The sequence below is a fragment of the Penicillium alfredii genome, assembly GCF_028826965.1.
Source record: "Penicillium alfredii strain IBT 34128 chromosome Unknown utg000010l_segment0_segment0, whole genome shotgun sequence".
Taxonomy (NCBI): Eukaryota; Fungi; Ascomycota; class Eurotiomycetes; order Eurotiales; family Aspergillaceae; genus Penicillium; species Penicillium alfredii.
In genome coordinates this window covers 440098-456416 of record NW_026622707.1, presented here as the reverse complement: position 1 = coordinate 456416, position 16319 = coordinate 440098, and the positions used below count along the sequence as shown (strand labels likewise).

At 54.6% G+C, this 16319-nt stretch overlaps 6 protein-coding genes across 6 annotated transcripts; 3 read left to right on the top strand and 3 right to left on the bottom strand.

Annotated features, from left to right (window-relative positions):
- Window positions 1-302: 302 nt before the first annotated feature.
- Window positions 303-1789, top strand: NUU61_007716 (uncharacterized protein; the record flags this gene model as incomplete). The annotated part of the gene is made up of 3 exons (XM_056658241.1): window positions 303-825; window positions 888-1487; window positions 1551-1789. The coding sequence occupies 3 exons, from the start codon at window positions 303-305 to the stop codon at window positions 1787-1789; spliced, it is 1362 nt and encodes a 453-aa protein (XP_056508534.1).
- A 450-nt stretch (window positions 1790-2239) lies between these two features.
- On the top strand, window positions 2240-3101 carry NUU61_007715 (peptide alpha-N-acetyltransferase complex A subunit ARD1; the record flags this gene model as incomplete). The annotated part of the gene is made up of 2 exons (XM_056658240.1): window positions 2240-2582; window positions 2713-3101. 2 exons carry the CDS (start codon window positions 2240-2242, stop codon window positions 3099-3101), a joined length of 732 nt encoding a protein of 243 aa, XP_056508533.1.
- A 361-nt stretch (window positions 3102-3462) lies between these two features.
- NUU61_007714 (uncharacterized protein) lies at window positions 3463-5676 on the bottom strand (the record flags this gene model as incomplete). The annotated part of the gene is made up of 1 exon (XM_056658239.1): window positions 3463-5676. The coding sequence occupies one exon, from the start codon at window positions 5674-5676 to the stop codon at window positions 3463-3465; it is 2214 nt and encodes a 737-aa protein (XP_056508532.1).
- Window positions 5677-6696: 1020 nt separating this feature from the next.
- Window positions 6697-7356, top strand: NUU61_007713 (uncharacterized protein; the record flags this gene model as incomplete). Its single annotated transcript, XM_056658238.1, has 1 exon — window positions 6697-7356. One exon carries the CDS (start codon window positions 6697-6699, stop codon window positions 7354-7356), a length of 660 nt encoding a protein of 219 aa, XP_056508531.1.
- Window positions 7357-7706: 350 nt separating this feature from the next.
- On the bottom strand, window positions 7707-10560 carry NUU61_007712 (COPI-interacting protein CEX1; the record flags this gene model as incomplete). The annotated part of the gene is made up of 8 exons (XM_056658237.1): window positions 7707-8484; window positions 8540-8712; window positions 8769-8972; window positions 9025-9768; window positions 9827-9973; window positions 10035-10145; window positions 10223-10360; window positions 10438-10560. 8 exons carry the CDS (start codon window positions 10558-10560, stop codon window positions 7707-7709), a joined length of 2418 nt encoding a protein of 805 aa, XP_056508530.1.
- Window positions 10561-12697: 2137 nt separating this feature from the next.
- Window positions 12698-16297, bottom strand: NUU61_007711 (putative PAB1 binding protein (Pbp1); the record flags this gene model as incomplete). Its single annotated transcript, XM_056658236.1, has 5 exons — window positions 12698-12903; window positions 12953-15271; window positions 15334-15607; window positions 15663-15852; window positions 16140-16297. The coding sequence occupies 5 exons, from the start codon at window positions 16295-16297 to the stop codon at window positions 12698-12700; spliced, it is 3147 nt and encodes a 1048-aa protein (XP_056508529.1).
- Window positions 16298-16319: the final 22 nt, after the last annotated feature.

The following is a 16319-nucleotide window of genomic DNA, read 5'->3' as shown; positions in this document are numbered from 1 at the left end:
AAGGAGAATTGCGAGAATTGTGGGAGTTGCTCTCCCTCCAATTCTCCCTGAAGAACGGGGACTGCGGTGTACAGAAGACAGCCAGGGATCGAGACTTCCATGGTACCCGCAGGGACTATGGCCACACTATGAGGATGCTAGGTACAACTGGGGTACCTGATTGGCTGATCATATCGCCGAGGCGGACGTCATTCGCTCGTGCCGATCGCTGACATAACCCAGGTAGCAAAACATCATCCGAGGTCAGGGTCCTTTCTCCCCGGATTGCATCCTGACTTGCATTGTCGCCCTCGCTTCCCACCATGCGGTGGCCAACACTAGTCTTTGCCCTCCTCGCAGGGGTCGTGGCTGAAGAAACCACCACTGAAAATGAGATTTCTCTCGGCAGCGGAACCGTGGTCACCACGCCCAAGACCGTCCCGCTCCCGTCGGGCAGCTACCAAACAGTCAGTACCACACTGAGCCTCGACGATGGTGACTCCTCCGTCACTGTGACGACAGAAACTCCTGTTTCTGGTCACCATTCCAACGACTCCACCACTACTTCCAGCAGTTCAGAATCTGTAACTGTGCTTGTGGGAGGGGGAGGCTCTACGACGATTGGGAACTCGAGCATGGCCAATGTCACAGCGACGCGGACGACTTCGTCGACGCCGTCTCCGATCAACACGCAGCCATGCAATAATTACCCGGAGTTTTGCACGCGCCGGTACTCCAATATTACCATGGTTGCCGCCCACAACAGCCCGTTCGTGCGGAGCAGCAATGTAGCCGCCAACCAGGCCCTGGATGTGATAGCACAGCTAAACGATGGGGTCCGTATGTGTAAGTCATCACGCTCATCTTTGAATTTCAGTGTAGTTCAGCAGGAACTAACGGCCAGACAGTACAATTCCAAACCCACTACGAGAATGATACCGTTCAGCTTTGCCATACCAGCTGCCAGCTGCTCAACGTAGGCACGCTCGAGTCATATCTCACCAAAGTCGCCGAATGGATGCGTGAGAATCCGTTCGAGGTGGTGACGTTGATGATTGGCAATTTTGATCTAGTGTCGGTCAGCAAATTCAAAGATCCAATCGAGAAGTCGGGCCTGAAGGATCTTGTTTACAAACCACCCAAGGCACCCATGGGACTGCATGATTGGCCCACCCTGTCAGAGATGATCATCTCTGGCAAGCGGGTGGTGGTGTTCATGGACTACCAGGCCGATCAAAAGAAGATTCCCTGGATCATAGACGAGTTCTCGCAGATGTGGGAGTCGCCCTTTTCGCCCACCAATCCCAATTTCCCTTGTGACGTGCAACGGCCGCCAGGGCTCTCGGACCAGGATGCCAAGAAGCGCATGTACCTGGTCAACCATAACCTCAACCTCGAGCTAAACCTTGGGGCATTGAGCCTGCTCATCCCCAACACCGCTCAGATCTCGCAAACCAATGCGGTGAATGGCACGGGTAGTCTGGGGTGGATGGCTGGAAACTGTTCGGGTACGTTTTATTTGTTGACTTTCGTTCTCTTCTCCCTCGATTACAGGTCTAACAACTCTACAGAAAGATTTGACCGCCCTCCCAACTTCCTGCTGGTCGACTACTACAATATGGGCAGTGCCGATGGCAAGGGCGTTTACAACGGTTCGGTCTTCGATGTCGCCGCCAAAATGAACAACGTCACCTACAACCGCGACTGCTGTGGAAAGGAGTCGGCAGCCTCGCACGGGGCATCGATGGTCAACCTGACGACGGTGCTCCTGCTGGTGATGGGAGTACAGTGGGTGATGTCAGTGTTTTAATTTTGGGTGCCATTTCTGTATTTCACGACGATCTTCGATGACAGTCATTTATGTGCTCTGGGGCATGGCCGGTTGGCCGTTGGCGCTTGTAACTTTTAGATGCTCATGCTTAGACTGGGATCTGGGAACAAAACATAGGAACATTACCATTAAATAGTCATACTTGATCATCTGTATAGCGTCTGGATAGTACAAAACCAATTACTGCCATGATTTTAGAATCCTCGAATCCTAGGCAATGATAGTAAATATCAAGTCTGCCTGAGGCACATCGAAAAACATAATCACATGACCCACCTGCCCAGCTGCCCGCAATTGAACGATTCGGACCGAATCACCATCAGCCCGAACAATTCAATTCATTTCAATTCTCAATTCCTCCCTTCCTTTCCTCTTAATTTCCTTCAAGAGGTCGAAGGTGACTCAGTCACATTCCTCCCTCTTCCCAAAATGGTCGACATTGTCCCCCTCTCGTCCTACCCCTCCTATATCGACCTCCTCCCCGCCATCCAAACCTGCAACATCACCAACCTGCCCGAGAACTACTTCCTGAAATACTACCTCTACCACGCCCTGACATGGCCACAGCTGAGCTTCGTCGCCGTCGTGCGCCCGCGCGCCGGCTATAAATCCGGGTCCATCGCCGGCGACTACCCCAAGGTCGTGGGGTATGTGCTGGCCAAGATGGAGGAGGAGCCGACGGACGGGTTGCAGCATGGGCATATCACGAGTATCAGTGTGATGCGGACGCATCGGCGGTTGGGGATTGCGGAGCGGTTGATGCGGATGAGTCGTGAGTATACATTACATACCTACACTTATGCACATATATATACACAACATAGTATATATATGCATTCCACATGCACTGGAATGTGTATATGTGTGTATTTTATGTTGTATTGTGAGCTAATCATTATTAGAACGCGCAATGGCCGAATCCCATCGCGCAAACTACGTCTCCCTCCACGTGCGTGTCTCCAACACTGCCGCCCTGCGCCTGTACCGCGACACGCTGGGCTTCGAGGTGCAGAAGGTCGAGGAAAAGTATTATGCCGACGGCGAAGATGCCTACGCCATGCGCCTGAACCTCGAAAACCAGTGGCTCGACTGGGCGGCCATCGAGAAGCGCGACCGCGAGATCGAGGCCGAGAAGGATGGGGCTGACGGCGACGACAACGCCAATCAGGATGATGGCGATGAGGCGGGCGAGCTGGGGACGAAGAAGGAGGAGGATAAGATGGTGCGGGTTAAGGTTGGGAGGGGGCTTGGGGTTGGCGATTTGGTTGAGAAAAATGAGTCGCAGACATAATTCCTCTCTCTCTCTCTTTCTCTCTCTCTCTCCTCATTTTGGAGGGGTTTGTCGTTGCATTCTAAGCTTCTATGGCTGTTTTGATAGGTATCTTGGTGTCTCGGTTTCTACTGGGCTTCTTCTGCCTACATACTTCAAGAGGTCTCATACTGGGGGTGATTGAAATATCTCCAGTACATCCAAAAGAACAAATGTCTTCATATATACCAATGTGTATGCATCCCAGTTACCAGCTCCTACTCCCTATTCTCCGACATGATCTCGTAGCATCATAACTTCAGCCTTACTCGAGTCCACGGGAGACTCACCAGAGCCAGCATGAACGCCTCGCAGTCAAATATCAAACCAACCCCGCAATCTTTTACGGAGCACCGGGCTCCTTTTTCGTGGTCGCCTTGTTATTTTGGGTCTCAGCGTCAGATGCCGGATCACTGGGTTGCTGCTGCTGCTGCTGCTTCTTAGCCTTGCGCTGCTTCAGCATCTCCCGGAACCGCCCCGGAGCGTCAAGCGGTTTGCCCTTTTTGTCAGCGGCGCTGCCTGCCTGTGGGTCATGCATGCTCGACTGTGACGCAGAACCAGAGGTACTCGGCGCGGCACTAAAGTCGGAACTGGCATCGGAAGGGCCAGAAGCCGCAGGCAATGCAGATGGACCCTGAGGATGCGACGTGCGGGAGGCCGGCTCTAATGTGGGGAGTGGACGCTGGGGATTTTCCAGTGCCAACTGGCCCATCCGCCGATCCAGTGGGGGTTCCTCGGCCGTGTTCTGTCTTTCTAGGCGCCGGCGATTGCGGCGTGCCCGGCGCTGCTCGCGCTGCTCCTCCCGTGCACGTCGGAGTACATCGCGGAAGGCCTTGCGGGTGGCGCGCATTTCTTCTTTCATGGCGCGCCGCTCTGTCGAGTTGCGCTGCTGCTGTTCGGGCGACTCCCACCGGCCCCAGTCATCGTGGTCCGGCCTTTGGTATTGTTGATGATGTTGGTTCTGTCGCCATGCGTTCCTCCAGTTCTGTCGCCCACCGAACCGGGACTCGCGGCGTGACTCTTGCAGCACGGATAACTGCCGGCGGAGATCTACTGCTGCGTCGTACAGGGTTCGGTCGTGCCGGTCGTCCAGCGACTGGAGCTGTGTGCGGACATTGGCTAGGTCAGAGGCGCTCAGGTCTGATGTTGTAGAGAGCGAGTCGATGGAACTGAGAGATGACTCGGACGACACAGAGCTGATAGATGCGCGGCGTGGGCGTTCGGCTGAACGCTCAACGGGGGGTTTATTATCACTGGGCTGGGGATTGGTTTGAGTGGTGGGTTGGGTTCTGCTTTCAGGGCGGTCGACAGGACTGGGATTCTGCTGCACAGGCGCTATTGGGGCGGCATACGGAACGCCGGCTGGAGCAGAGTACGGATCCCATGGAGGTCGCGGGTTGAAAAATCCAGCCTTCCTCCCGTGGAGCCCCGCTTGTTCTTCTAGCCACCGGCCATGCGCAAGAGCTCGTTCCTCTACCTGGCGCGAATAGTGGTTTGCGTGGGCACTGAGCTGATCGCCATAAATTTGGGCCTGCTCGCTAAATCGCTCCCCGTATTTTTGTGCCTGATTTGCCAGCTGCGAGATCCACCCAAATGTGCCTCCCTTGGATGTACCAGAGTTCGAGTACTGCGACTGTGCATAGGCCCAATTGTTCCATTGCCATGGGGGAACACCAGGCGGAGGCGGAGGCGGATAAGGATAATATTGCGGGGGATTCGTTGGAGACGCGCCGGGGACATGATAGGTAGGAGCTCTGAAAGGTGCGCCGAATGGCATCGGCGGTGCATGCGGGTTGGCAAACGGGTGCATAGGAGGTACAGACCAAGGGCTTGGAGATGGGGCAGGTTGCCCGAAAACTGGTGAAATTGTGCTCTGGGCGTGAGCTGGCTGGCTCTCCACAAACCCAGATATGCCGGGGCTCTGGGTCGCCTTGGTTGCAGCGGGATAACATCGAGGACAGAGGGCGGAGATAGGCGCCGTATCGAGTTCCGAAACGTACACGAAGACGATGCAAATCGCGCGCGGCTCGAAAAAGTCTTGGTTCCATTCAGAGATCACAGCCGCGATCCGAGCCCGACGCTCTTCGTCGGTTTCCTGGGGCCGATCCTTGCGGTCCCGCTGGATCTCTGCCCGCAATTGCCGGGGCAGATGCTGCGAAGACGCGGCAAGCCCCAGCTGGGCTGGAAACATATACTGCAAGAAGGCGTCCCAGTCCTGCTGGGCAATGACGTCCATGCGCGAGCCCCAGCACCGGGGACGCCGTGGAAAATCTTTCGCCTGACTTCGGGGGTAGATTGTCATATGGTGCGGAAGCAACGCTCGGCTCTCGTCCAGGGCCGGTAGCGGTCGTTCCTCGAAATAGGCTTCCGCGGACGAAAAATGGGTCGGCACCACCGTCGGCTGCTCGGCGATGCGCGAGCTGCTGGCATATTGCGATTCAGGCACGTTCCCGCGCAGAGGACGCGGGACGGGATGGGAGTTACCATTTCGATTGCTGGCCTCGGCGAGCAACGGGTCGACGGCCGAGTATGGCGGCGGAGCCTCCTCCTGGTCCATTTCTTTCTGGAAGGCGGCGATGCACTCGAACGAACAAGGGATAGCAGGACGATCTGCAGATTGTCGGGCAGCCTGTCACGGCCAACTACCCATGCTGTGATAAGATAACGGGGTGCGATGGTCGGCAGAAGGCAGCAAGATTCCCGCTGACGAACAACCGGTGCACAGGACTTGGCGCGAGAATCTGTGTTGAGGGATGCTGATCAGCGTATATGATGTCTGTCGGCCGCACGCCAATGGAAAAACCCCAGAGTGTATTGGGCGAGATGAAGAGGTGTTGGAGAGGAAGACAGCGAAGAGTCGGAGCGGAGCGGAGTCGATAAGATAAGCCCCGGCATTTCCAAGGTTGTTGATTAGTTGATCAGTGGATATCTTGATGTGCTGCAGGCATTCTTTATATTGACCTGGATCAATATGAAGAACTGCATTTACTGACAGTCAGCTTGCAAACAAGTGGATTCGCCGCTAAAATTCTCGCTTGTTTCCAGCGGGACTGTCGTGCCAAGAGCATCGACCCCAATTCCCCCACGCAGCATCAGGTTTTGCTGCCACTACACCAGGTCCAAATGCCGCCATATATCATCACAGACGGGTCACCAGAACCTCCGCCTGAACTGCCCGCATGGGGAAGTCTCCCGCTGGATATATACATGCTGGTAGGCAGGGAACGACAAGATCCTGTGAGAATTCCGACTGACCACCACCCAGGAGGAATGGGATACACCTTATCCCGAAGCACCAGATGAGCACCCCGACCAACGACGCCGTCGGCTAGTGCATCAATGGCTGGAAATGAGCGCCAAGGGTAGAGAGGTGAGGATATCTAACCAGAAGGATATATATACATATATATATATCTCTCTCTCTCGGGCTATCACACCCAACAACAGAAGATAACCAGCTTTGCCATACAAATAGCCGTATGATAGGCGCACCACAGACTACCGACCCGAATATGCGCCATTGCACCCAACAGAAGAGCAGATCGAGACGATCCTGCGCCCTCTACGCCCAGACTTGATGCGCTGCTTCTCCGAGTACGGGGGCACCAACGCCGGAGTCTGGCTGCGCACATGCTACGACGCCGACAAAGAAGAAAAGCACGCCGCGCTTTTCAAGGAATTCGTGACGGAGTGCGAAGTTGTCGGCCCAGACGGGCTGGTGCTAGATGACCACGAGCTCTTTGCAACGGACCTGGCCGGTATGCTCGAGCTGTTACCAGAGCGGGTGACGTCCAGCGCGGGGGCGTACCATGTTACATGGCGCGAGGAGAACCTGCGCGAGATCGAAGAAGAAGAAGAAGAGGAGGAGGAGGAGGAGAGGGAAATGGAAGATGATACGCAGACGGCCGGGGACAAGAAGCGGCGCGAGATGCTCGGCCCCAAGAAGTCGGAGCAGAAGCTTGTTCGGAATCGTTATAGTATCTATCATGCGGCTTGCATTGTCACTCATGTGTTTGTGGAGGATGAGGAGGCGCTGGAGACGGGGCTCGTGCTGCATATTTACTTGGATGATTGTGGTAATGTTGTTCGCCAGGAGCGCGTTGATGCCACATCGGTTAGTAACTTCGATGGGCTCTGGTTTGATGGTGCTTGGAAGGAGTCCATTATTCCGGGCGATGGCCAGGTCGTTGGGCCGGCGTACCTGCCGGGGGGTGTTCGGGGTCCGCCGTATCGATGACGGCTGCGTTGGCTTCCAGGCCAGAGAGGAGGCTGAAGAGGTGGTACGCGGGCATGAACTCAAGAACTCAGTAGATGTCAAGGTTTGGAGTGCTATTGACGACAGATGGATCCATCACACAGGTCTGTTGAGACATATAGCTAGAACCAGAGAACTATAGAAATGAATGAAAGAAAAGTCCCGGCCCAAATCTATTAGACTGTGTACATTCGCCAGGTATCATCAGAGCATACGAGTTGACGCCGTAACTCCCATCAATGCCGAAAGAAACCCACATGGGGCGCAAGAAGAAAGATCGCAGAGAGATATAGACACAAAATCAATGACAAGAAGAAAGGAGGCCTATCTGCTCAATCCCACGCATCACCCCAGTCATCATCGATTTCTTCATCCTTGGGCTTAGTATCAATAGGCTTCTTCACGGGTGCCACCGTCCGCGGCTTGGCCGTGTTCACAGTGGCTCGTGTGGCGACGGTATTAGTAGAGGATGCCTTGGCCAACCCCTTTGGCAAGGGATTCTTCTTGGCCTGAGATTTGGCGGCGAGCCACCCAGCAAAGTCGGGTTCACCGCCGTCATCAAATGGAACAGCGGATGCTTTGCCCGCAGGATCGGGTGAGGAGATCTTGGGGGAGGCCACGGCGGCGGTAAAGGGGTCGACATCTGGATCGTTGTCGTCCATGGCACCCCAGGCATCGAAGACCTCGTCTTCGTCTTCCATTGGCTCTGGCTCCTTTTGGCGCACTACCGGCACGGGTCGATCCGACATGGACCTGTTCAATGGCTGCGCGGAGGGCCGTTTAGGGTCCTTTGGAAGCTCGAGTTGAGTGGAGGGAGAGGACTTGGTGGGACGGGGCACTGATGCAGAGCGAGCAGCGTCTCCCTCGGGAGGTTTACTGCCATCAGCTGCTGTCTGGATCTCCCCATTGGCGGTAGTAATCTTGTTGGTGAACGAGGAAATGGCCCATCCGGCCCAGGACTTGTCATTCGAGGTACCAATGCGAGCCTCGGACTTGGCAGATTCTGTTGGTGCGGTGGGCGGAAACGTCGAATCCGCCATCGTGTTGGCGAACTTCCGGACACGCTGAAGATACACCTCCAGCGTTTTATTGGCTTGGTCGCGGATGAGTCTGAACCGTGTTAGAACCCAGACTATGATTCTCGGATAACAGATACGGCACTCACTTTTCTTTATCCAAGAGAGAAGGGCAAATAGCGGGCAGGATCTTGGAAGCACAGTCGTCCTCGGTGTAAACATCGACCGTGGCGGACAAGGCTAGCAATCCAGCGACTCGAGCATGCGAGAAGGGGTCTCTCATGGACCTCGTGAACGCGGCAATAAGCACCTTGGAACGGGTCTAAGATCCAATATTATTAGTTACGTAGCTTTCAGTCCCGGAAGGTCTCAGCTTACACCCGGTCCCAAGTTCCTGGCAATGCGCCCAAGACAAATCGTGGTATTAGTACGAATCCCGGGTTGCTCGTCATTTGCAGTACGCGCCAGGAACTTCAGCAACTCCCCGTTAACAATTCGATCACTGAGTTTATTAATGATCGACAAGACGGCCTTGACGGTCTGCTCCCGAACAACAGGCGCAATATCGGTGAAACCTGAAGTCTGGAAAGATATCAGAAGATGAACAAATATCCAGTCAAAAGAGTAGACCAACCATCTGCGGAAAGATCTTGTCGTTGACAACCTTCTGAGGAAGATTATCAATCATCAATGGTAGGTTGTCCAACAGACAGACGCGCAGCGCTCGATCAGGGTTGCCGAACAAGCGTACAACAACAGGCGTTAGTTTCGAGTTAAATTCGTCGGCCGATAGTTTGGCGCCAATCTTCAGGGTGGCTCCGAGTACTTTGGACCCGCCACCGCCAAACTCGACAGACTTGAGCAGCTCCGGAAGCACCTTCATTTTAAAGAAGTCTTCAGGGAAGTCCTCCGAAAGATTATCAAGTTCGCTGCCATTTGGAAATGTCACGTTAGCTTGGATATTTATTTCACATAGGTGTTTGAAGGGAGGAGACGACTCATACTTAATGAATTCTTCTCGCTCGGCGTCACTTTTGAGCCCTAAGCTCTCTATGTCTTCGGATAATCGAATCAACGGCGTCTGGAAGAAACCACCATGTTTCTTTCCCTGTTCAACAAAATGCGCAGGGCTCAGCCGTAACTTTGGGTTGGCCGTGGAGAGACGCTTGTAGCTTTGTTGCATGCTGGGAGGGATGTTGGTTGTCTTGCCCACCTGGTCAGCACCGGCAAAGAAACCATTAAAGACTTCAAAGATCAATATCCCAAGCCCATAGGCGTCGACTGCTGCCAACGGGTGCCGCTTGATAATGTCCCAGCCCCCTTTGAGGACCTCTGGGGGTGTGTATCGAGCTGCATCAGGGACGATACTTCCGTAAGTCTAGTACGCTCAGAGTCAGTATCTTTGATCTGTAGCATCGTTGGCCATGGCCACCGACATATATAATCGCATCATCTTCCTTCATGGAGCTCAAGACTTCGAATCCTCCGAGTTTCCATTCGCCACTTTCACTCGTATAGACAGATGATGCGCGCACGGCGCCGTGGACGGAGGATGCATCCTCATTGATAAACTTGAGGGTGGACTGATCGTGGCCGTCATTGTTAGTACGAAAAACAAACAATAACTCGTCAAAGCCGCCTTACCGCCACGGAATATAAACCCCATTTCGCGGTCTCCTCATTCAGACTTCTCCGCTTCACCGGCCATGTAAGAGGAGTGACCCGTTCGGTCACAATGTAGAGATTGGTTTCGGTCTGTGGAAGTATCAGCTACCATGTCTTTCTTCCAAACGTTCTCCAGTCCTAAGCCCCGGCCCAAAGAGGCTACATACCTCGATCGTGTCCAGAACCTTGATCACTCCGGGGTGCCGTAAAGTTCGCGACTTGCGGACCGCATTTTTGGCGAGAGGGAGGCGGGATTTATTCGCGGCGATATCGAAAGCAAAGACACTGCAAGCCGAACTGTCATCCTGTATTGCGCGCCAGCTGTCAGCTTGTCGGGTCCGGTCTCGCAACAACAAACAGCACCAAGGAATGACCACCGTACCCGTTTCGTACCGTTGTGAAGGGTCCAGATAGAGTCGCCGATATCGACTCGATCGCCAAGAGAAACTGGGAATGAGCTGCCCTTGGCGATCGCAGCCGTGACGGCGGATTTCAAGAAATCCATAACGATGAGCTGGGACCGGAGAGTGTGTTCGGGGGAAGGTTGATGCCCGCGACGCGGCCAATGGCCCGGCGAGAATTGGGAAGTAGAGGATCAGAAAAGCTGACCGATCAAAGGACGCTGGGTCCCTCAGGAATTGCGAGCTGCCACGGTGGATGTCGGAGGCAACGTAGAGTGAGTTTCGCACTCCTTTTGTGCCCCGCCTTATCGGGTTTAGGGACGATCACCGCCCGCGTCAGGGCCAAGTCAAGCATTCTGGACCGCCCAACTTCTCCCTCCTTTGATGCATCTCCCTTGTTCGAGGGATTCAACCAGGTGAGTACTGCATCTTCTTTTACTTTACTCTCAAGATCTCCGAACAGCGACACATGTCGCCTCTCCAATGATGTGATCCTGGTAAAAGGTCAGACCGCGCATAGCCCCGACACGCGCAGCGTCCATCTCTACAACACCCCGAAGGTACTCCTCGCCCAGCACCCTGCAAACCGGCTCTCCGAGCACGATGACGAGTACCATACCTGCGCAACGCCTTTCCAGTCGATGGTTATCCCACTACTGGGACCTCTTTTCGAAGAGGCACCCGCAACCTTCTCCCAATCTCATTTCAGTTTCCGGCTTGCACTTTTCTTTTTCTCTCTACTCTTCGCATGACGCAGACACATGGCTCTATCATAAAGGAAAACAGAGGGTCATGGCCGCAAGACCTACGGCTTCCCCCTTTAGAGGGGTTGCAACGCTTTATCGAGGCGTTGCGATATGACCTTGGGAGACATTTTCCATGTGTACATCGACCCGCCAACCCTCTCAGGGGTGGTGGGTTCGGCCGCTATCTGGGGTTCCTGAGTCCGCTTTGCATCTATGAGGACGATTAGGAACTAATGGCTGCGGCGTACAGAGGGTGCGGGACAGTTAGAAAACCGACTGCTCTCCGGTTGGTCAACTGCGCGAAGAGTGGTGAGAGGAAGGGGGGCAAGAGTTGGAGACTGAGAAGGGAGTAGGTATGGGTCAAGGTGGGAATTGCGTGGGTGTGAACTCGTCTATGGTTCTGGAGTTGGTGGCGCAGGATGCTGGGTTTGAGGGCTCAAAGCACCGCGGTGGGTGAGGTGGTCCTCGTCGTGTCTGGGGCTGGAATGACGACCAAAAAGAAACTGAAAAGACCTGAGGAGATTCTTACTACCCCCTTATATCTTGGACATTTGGCTATTTGGCTATTTGCAAGATTGGCAACTGACGTTGGCTATAGTGCTCTCACGATATCCGATTGCTGGAAGGGTTTGGGTTGGGAGTGTCTGGTCTGGTCTGATACTCGATAGTTTTCATGTCTTTTGTACGAGAGGATTCCGGTTAAATATAATCAATCATTCCATTGGCATCCCGCAGGACAGCTAGCAAACCCCATTCACCGTTTCTCGTGCCCCTGCTATCATTGCTCGCTGTCATCTCTTTTCTCTGAACTTCATCCTCGACGAAATCACCCTCGGCTTCACACATTGCACTTCACCGCGACTAAAGATCTCACTTCCCGTAAGTCCTCACTTCCACTCCGTAGCAGGTTTCGAAAATGAACCCAGGAAATTCACGCAAGCCCTCGCGGTATCAACAATAAAAAAGGGCGAAAAAAAAAAAAGTGAGCCCGGAAACAAGTCCCAGAAGTTGACACAGCCATGCCGTACTTGGGAACTGCATTCTGGAAAACACGGAAGGAGAGTGCATAATGAACCTGACTCCAAATCCCTGTGGATAACACTTCGTAGCTGGCAACCAAGGGATTGGAACACGCATGTACACCACCAACCCCCCACATGTGGGAAATAGATAGGCACGACAAATGGGAACACTCTGACTCTAAAGACCCAGTCAGCATATCGGTACTCAGACCACGAAACACCGCATCTTACCTACCAAGTCTTGTGTCGACATGTAGTTAGTTCACCGCAGACAGAATGCAGCCTGGCGGGTGCGCCGAAGCTGGCGAAGAAGGCAGATAGAGATGCAGACATATATCCGAAATCCGGGAGCTTGACAATTGCCATCGGTCCGAGAAAATTGATATCAAGTCACAGCGGAGCAAGGTGACAGGGTAGAGTATCCACCGTCAAAAGGGGCAAGCGCCCCACGATTCCATGATCACCCGTGTTCTTCATTTGCCTTCATCAGTGGCATCAGCAGAGTGAGAGCCCGCTCCAGAGGTGGCCGGAGTGTGGGATACCGGAGGAGGAATTTGAGGCACTTGGTTAAAGCCATTGCTGGGTGTACGATGCTGGTTAGGAGGGTAATGATGCGACTGGTGCGGGCTGGACGAAAAGTGGGGTTGCTGTTGCGGATAACCGCCACGACCCGGAGGCACTATATATATTAGTCACAATGGGAGTTGCGAAGGGGCGGCATGACTCACCGTATCCTGGCTGCCCAGGAGACATGAACATCATCGGCTGCGGAGCCTGGCCAGACTGCGAACCCTGATGCATCATCATCGGCGCACCGCGGCTTGGGCTTGGATATCCACTGTGTGGCTGAGGGGGTGCATGCTGGGGATAGGCATGGCCTGGCGAAGGCGAGTACATTTGCATTTGGGGCGTGTATGGCGACATTCCCTGCGGAACGCCCATGTAGGGTCCATTGGAAGGCTGCTGCATCATCATGGGAGCCCCCATTTGTGGGTTCACAAACTGAGGCCCACCGGGGTAATGTCTCATGTGACCCGGCTGAGGCGCTCCGTAGAAGTGCGGCATCGGTTGGCCAAAAGCGAGTTGAGCAGGAGGCCCCATGGGGGAAGGGTATCCCAGGTGGTTCTGTTGCATTCGCGGAGACGGGAAAGCTTGAGAGCTCGAATTGGACAGCTGCATCCTTTGATCCTCCATGTGAGAGGGCCCTGGACCGTGAGGGCCTTGGGAATGAAGATGATGAGGGCCATTGGGAGGCATTGAAGGAGGCATGCCGGGGTTGGGTTGCTGGAACGGGAACGGCATCTGCTGATGCGGTGGCATGTGGGGGTTGTTGGATGCGGACCGGCCCTGGGGAGAGATTGACGGCACAGCAACAGGCTGCTTGAACATCTGGTCATAGGTCTTTTCTTCGGTACCTTCAGGGAGATCCCAGGTCGGCAGAGTCTTGTAAGGGTAAGGGATACCTCCGTTGGAAGTGTAAGGCTTCTCAGCTTGCTCTGCGTTCTCCTTCTTCATGCGTTTAATGGGGTTGAACTGATCGTTGAGGGAAGGTCGCTCAGAGATAGGCCGTGGTTTCCTGGCACCGAAGAATGCCGAGGGGGTCGTAGCACGAGACACTGAGTGGTTTCGCGAAAAAGGTCGAGGGCTCGCAGTGGAGCCAGAGGCCCCGCCAGAGGGAGCTCCTCCGGGGGTGAAAGTGCTTGCAGCAGGGTTTGGCTTGAACTCCATGGCTCGGACATTGAACTTTGTCGACGCAGCGGAGGTGGGAGTTTGGGTTTTGACCGGGCTAGTGACCCTGTTCTGGTCGCCAGCAGGCCCGGTTGGGGGCACACGAGCATCCTGAATAGGAAGAGGAGCGGGCACAGGGCCCATGTTCGCCCCCTTCCGCTGCTGGAGGTTGTCTGCTAGCCGGTGGCTAAGCATACCGGTGCCGGGACGACCTTGCTGCATCGGCTGCTGAGAGAATCGGCCACCCGGTCCAGCAAGAGGGCCGGTGGGAGGGTAGCCCTGACGACGAGAATAATTCTGGCGATCAGAGGGAGCAGCAGGAGCTACAGCCCCAGTGGGTCCAGGACCACGGTTTGCGGGCTTGGGTTCAGTGGAGGGAGGCGTGAGTTTCTGGATAGTCTTGTCCTCTGCAGGTTGCTGGAATTGCTGAACGATCGCTTCCTGTTTGGTCCGGTCTTTCGCCAGGATGGGCACCAAGTCTTTCGGCACAGGAGTTGAAAGCTTGAAGTTTTGAGAGAATTTCATCAGCTCATTGAGCTTGATTGTCCGGTCGTATGTTGCTTGGTTGCGACGACGCTCTTGCATCTTCAATTTTTCACTATTGGCGAATTGACGGAAATGATCCAGCACCTCAGTCTCCACATTTGCCGTGGCATTCTCAGGACCAGAGCGCTTGGCCGCCGTCTGCGAACCCGGGGATGGGGCCTTGGCCGTGCCAGTCTTCTCCTCGGCATCTGCAGGAGTTTTGGCTGCGGCGGGTGGTTGTGCTGCTTGCGCCGACTCCTTTGCCGGTGCTTGTGAGGGCACTGTGGCAGCAGCGGGAGCAGGCTGTTTCGCCGACGGGCCCGTGGGCACTGCAGGTTGAGGACCAGCCTGTCGGCGAGCAGGCGGTGTATATTTGTTCGGCTGTCCGGAGACAAGAGGTGGGAAGGCCTTCTCGTCTCGACGAACACCGCTGTACTTGTCTTCTTCGTCTTGATCACCGGTATCCGGCGCGACCAGGCCACGCTCTTCACGCACATGAACATTGTCCACGTCGGTGCCTTCAATCTCACGAGCGATTCGGGCGGCTTCGACCTGCTTCTGCTTGTATGTAGGATCGGAGCGGTCGATCCGAGTCGTGTAGAGGTTTTCATCATAGTTGGTCTTGGCACCAAAAAGCCTTTCATTCGTCTCAAATTGGTCCCATCCGGCTGTGCTCGTCGTTTCAAGCGACATGTCCACATCATCCTCGGCTGGCTCCCAACGTTTGAGGGTGCGCTCCCGCATCGCTAGGTTTCCCGAGATATCGCTGTCAGTCTTGAACGCAGATGAGGCGCCTGCAAGTGGATCCAGTCAGTACAGCATTCAATAGCAAGTGAGAAAGCTGAGCGTTCCATACCGTTTGACTCCTTGACTGAAACCTCGGCGGTAGAAACATTGGGAACCGAGATGTCCGCGACATCCTTGACATCGAATGCCATACTGTGCTCGGGTGCGGCCCCAAGATACGGACTTGTCACATCACTCACGCCATTGGCCTTGGGCTGGTTCTCCTGCGAGGCACGCTGGACCATTTTGAGTAGGAACGTAGAATCGCTCGGCTCAAGCGTCGAGGACGAGAAGATGCCGGTGAAGTTCTCGCCGGTTTTTGTGGTGATGGTAGTGCTCAAGCCCTAGAAAGATGATCAGCCTTGACTCCACTAGTCATTGGCGGCATGGCACACATACAATGAAACTGGCAAATAGGAAGACCAGTCGGTCATGGGCATGGTGATCGGCAGTATTCGACTCCTTCTGGTTCGGCCTGGGGGAGCCAGAGTGTCTCTGATGTGCCATATTGCCATTCGAAGAAGCGTACGAAGAACGTTGGGTAATGGGATTGGTCCCTTGGGTCCAGGCCTTTTGGGAGTTTGTGCGCCTATGCGGTAAAACATGGTCAGTGGCTGTAGGTCACGATAGCGGGAAAGAGCACAAGACGGTCGAAATCGGACCCGGCTCTCTCAATTGGCTGTCTTTGGCACATCATTCCATACTGGCCTGCAACGAAGCTCGCCAACGAAGAAGCACGTGCACCGAATCCAATCATATGGAGGGCGAGTGAGAGGCCGGACGAGGTCCATCGTCTCGAAGCCACAACATGGGGGAAATCGAAAATACAAGATGTGGGGGGGAAGGTAAATGGGTGTGGTGGAAGCTTTCACATACCGCTGTGCACCATCAGCAGGGCTGCCTGACTGTCGTCGACTGTCGGACCCCTTGGTGCTGGCGGATCTCAGCGAGGGTCGACCGGAGTTCTGCGCAGACATATTGGCATTGCCAGATGAGCTGTTCGCAGCCGGGGTAGAGTTAATTGTAGAAGCCATTGATTGACTCAGGTGTCAGCCA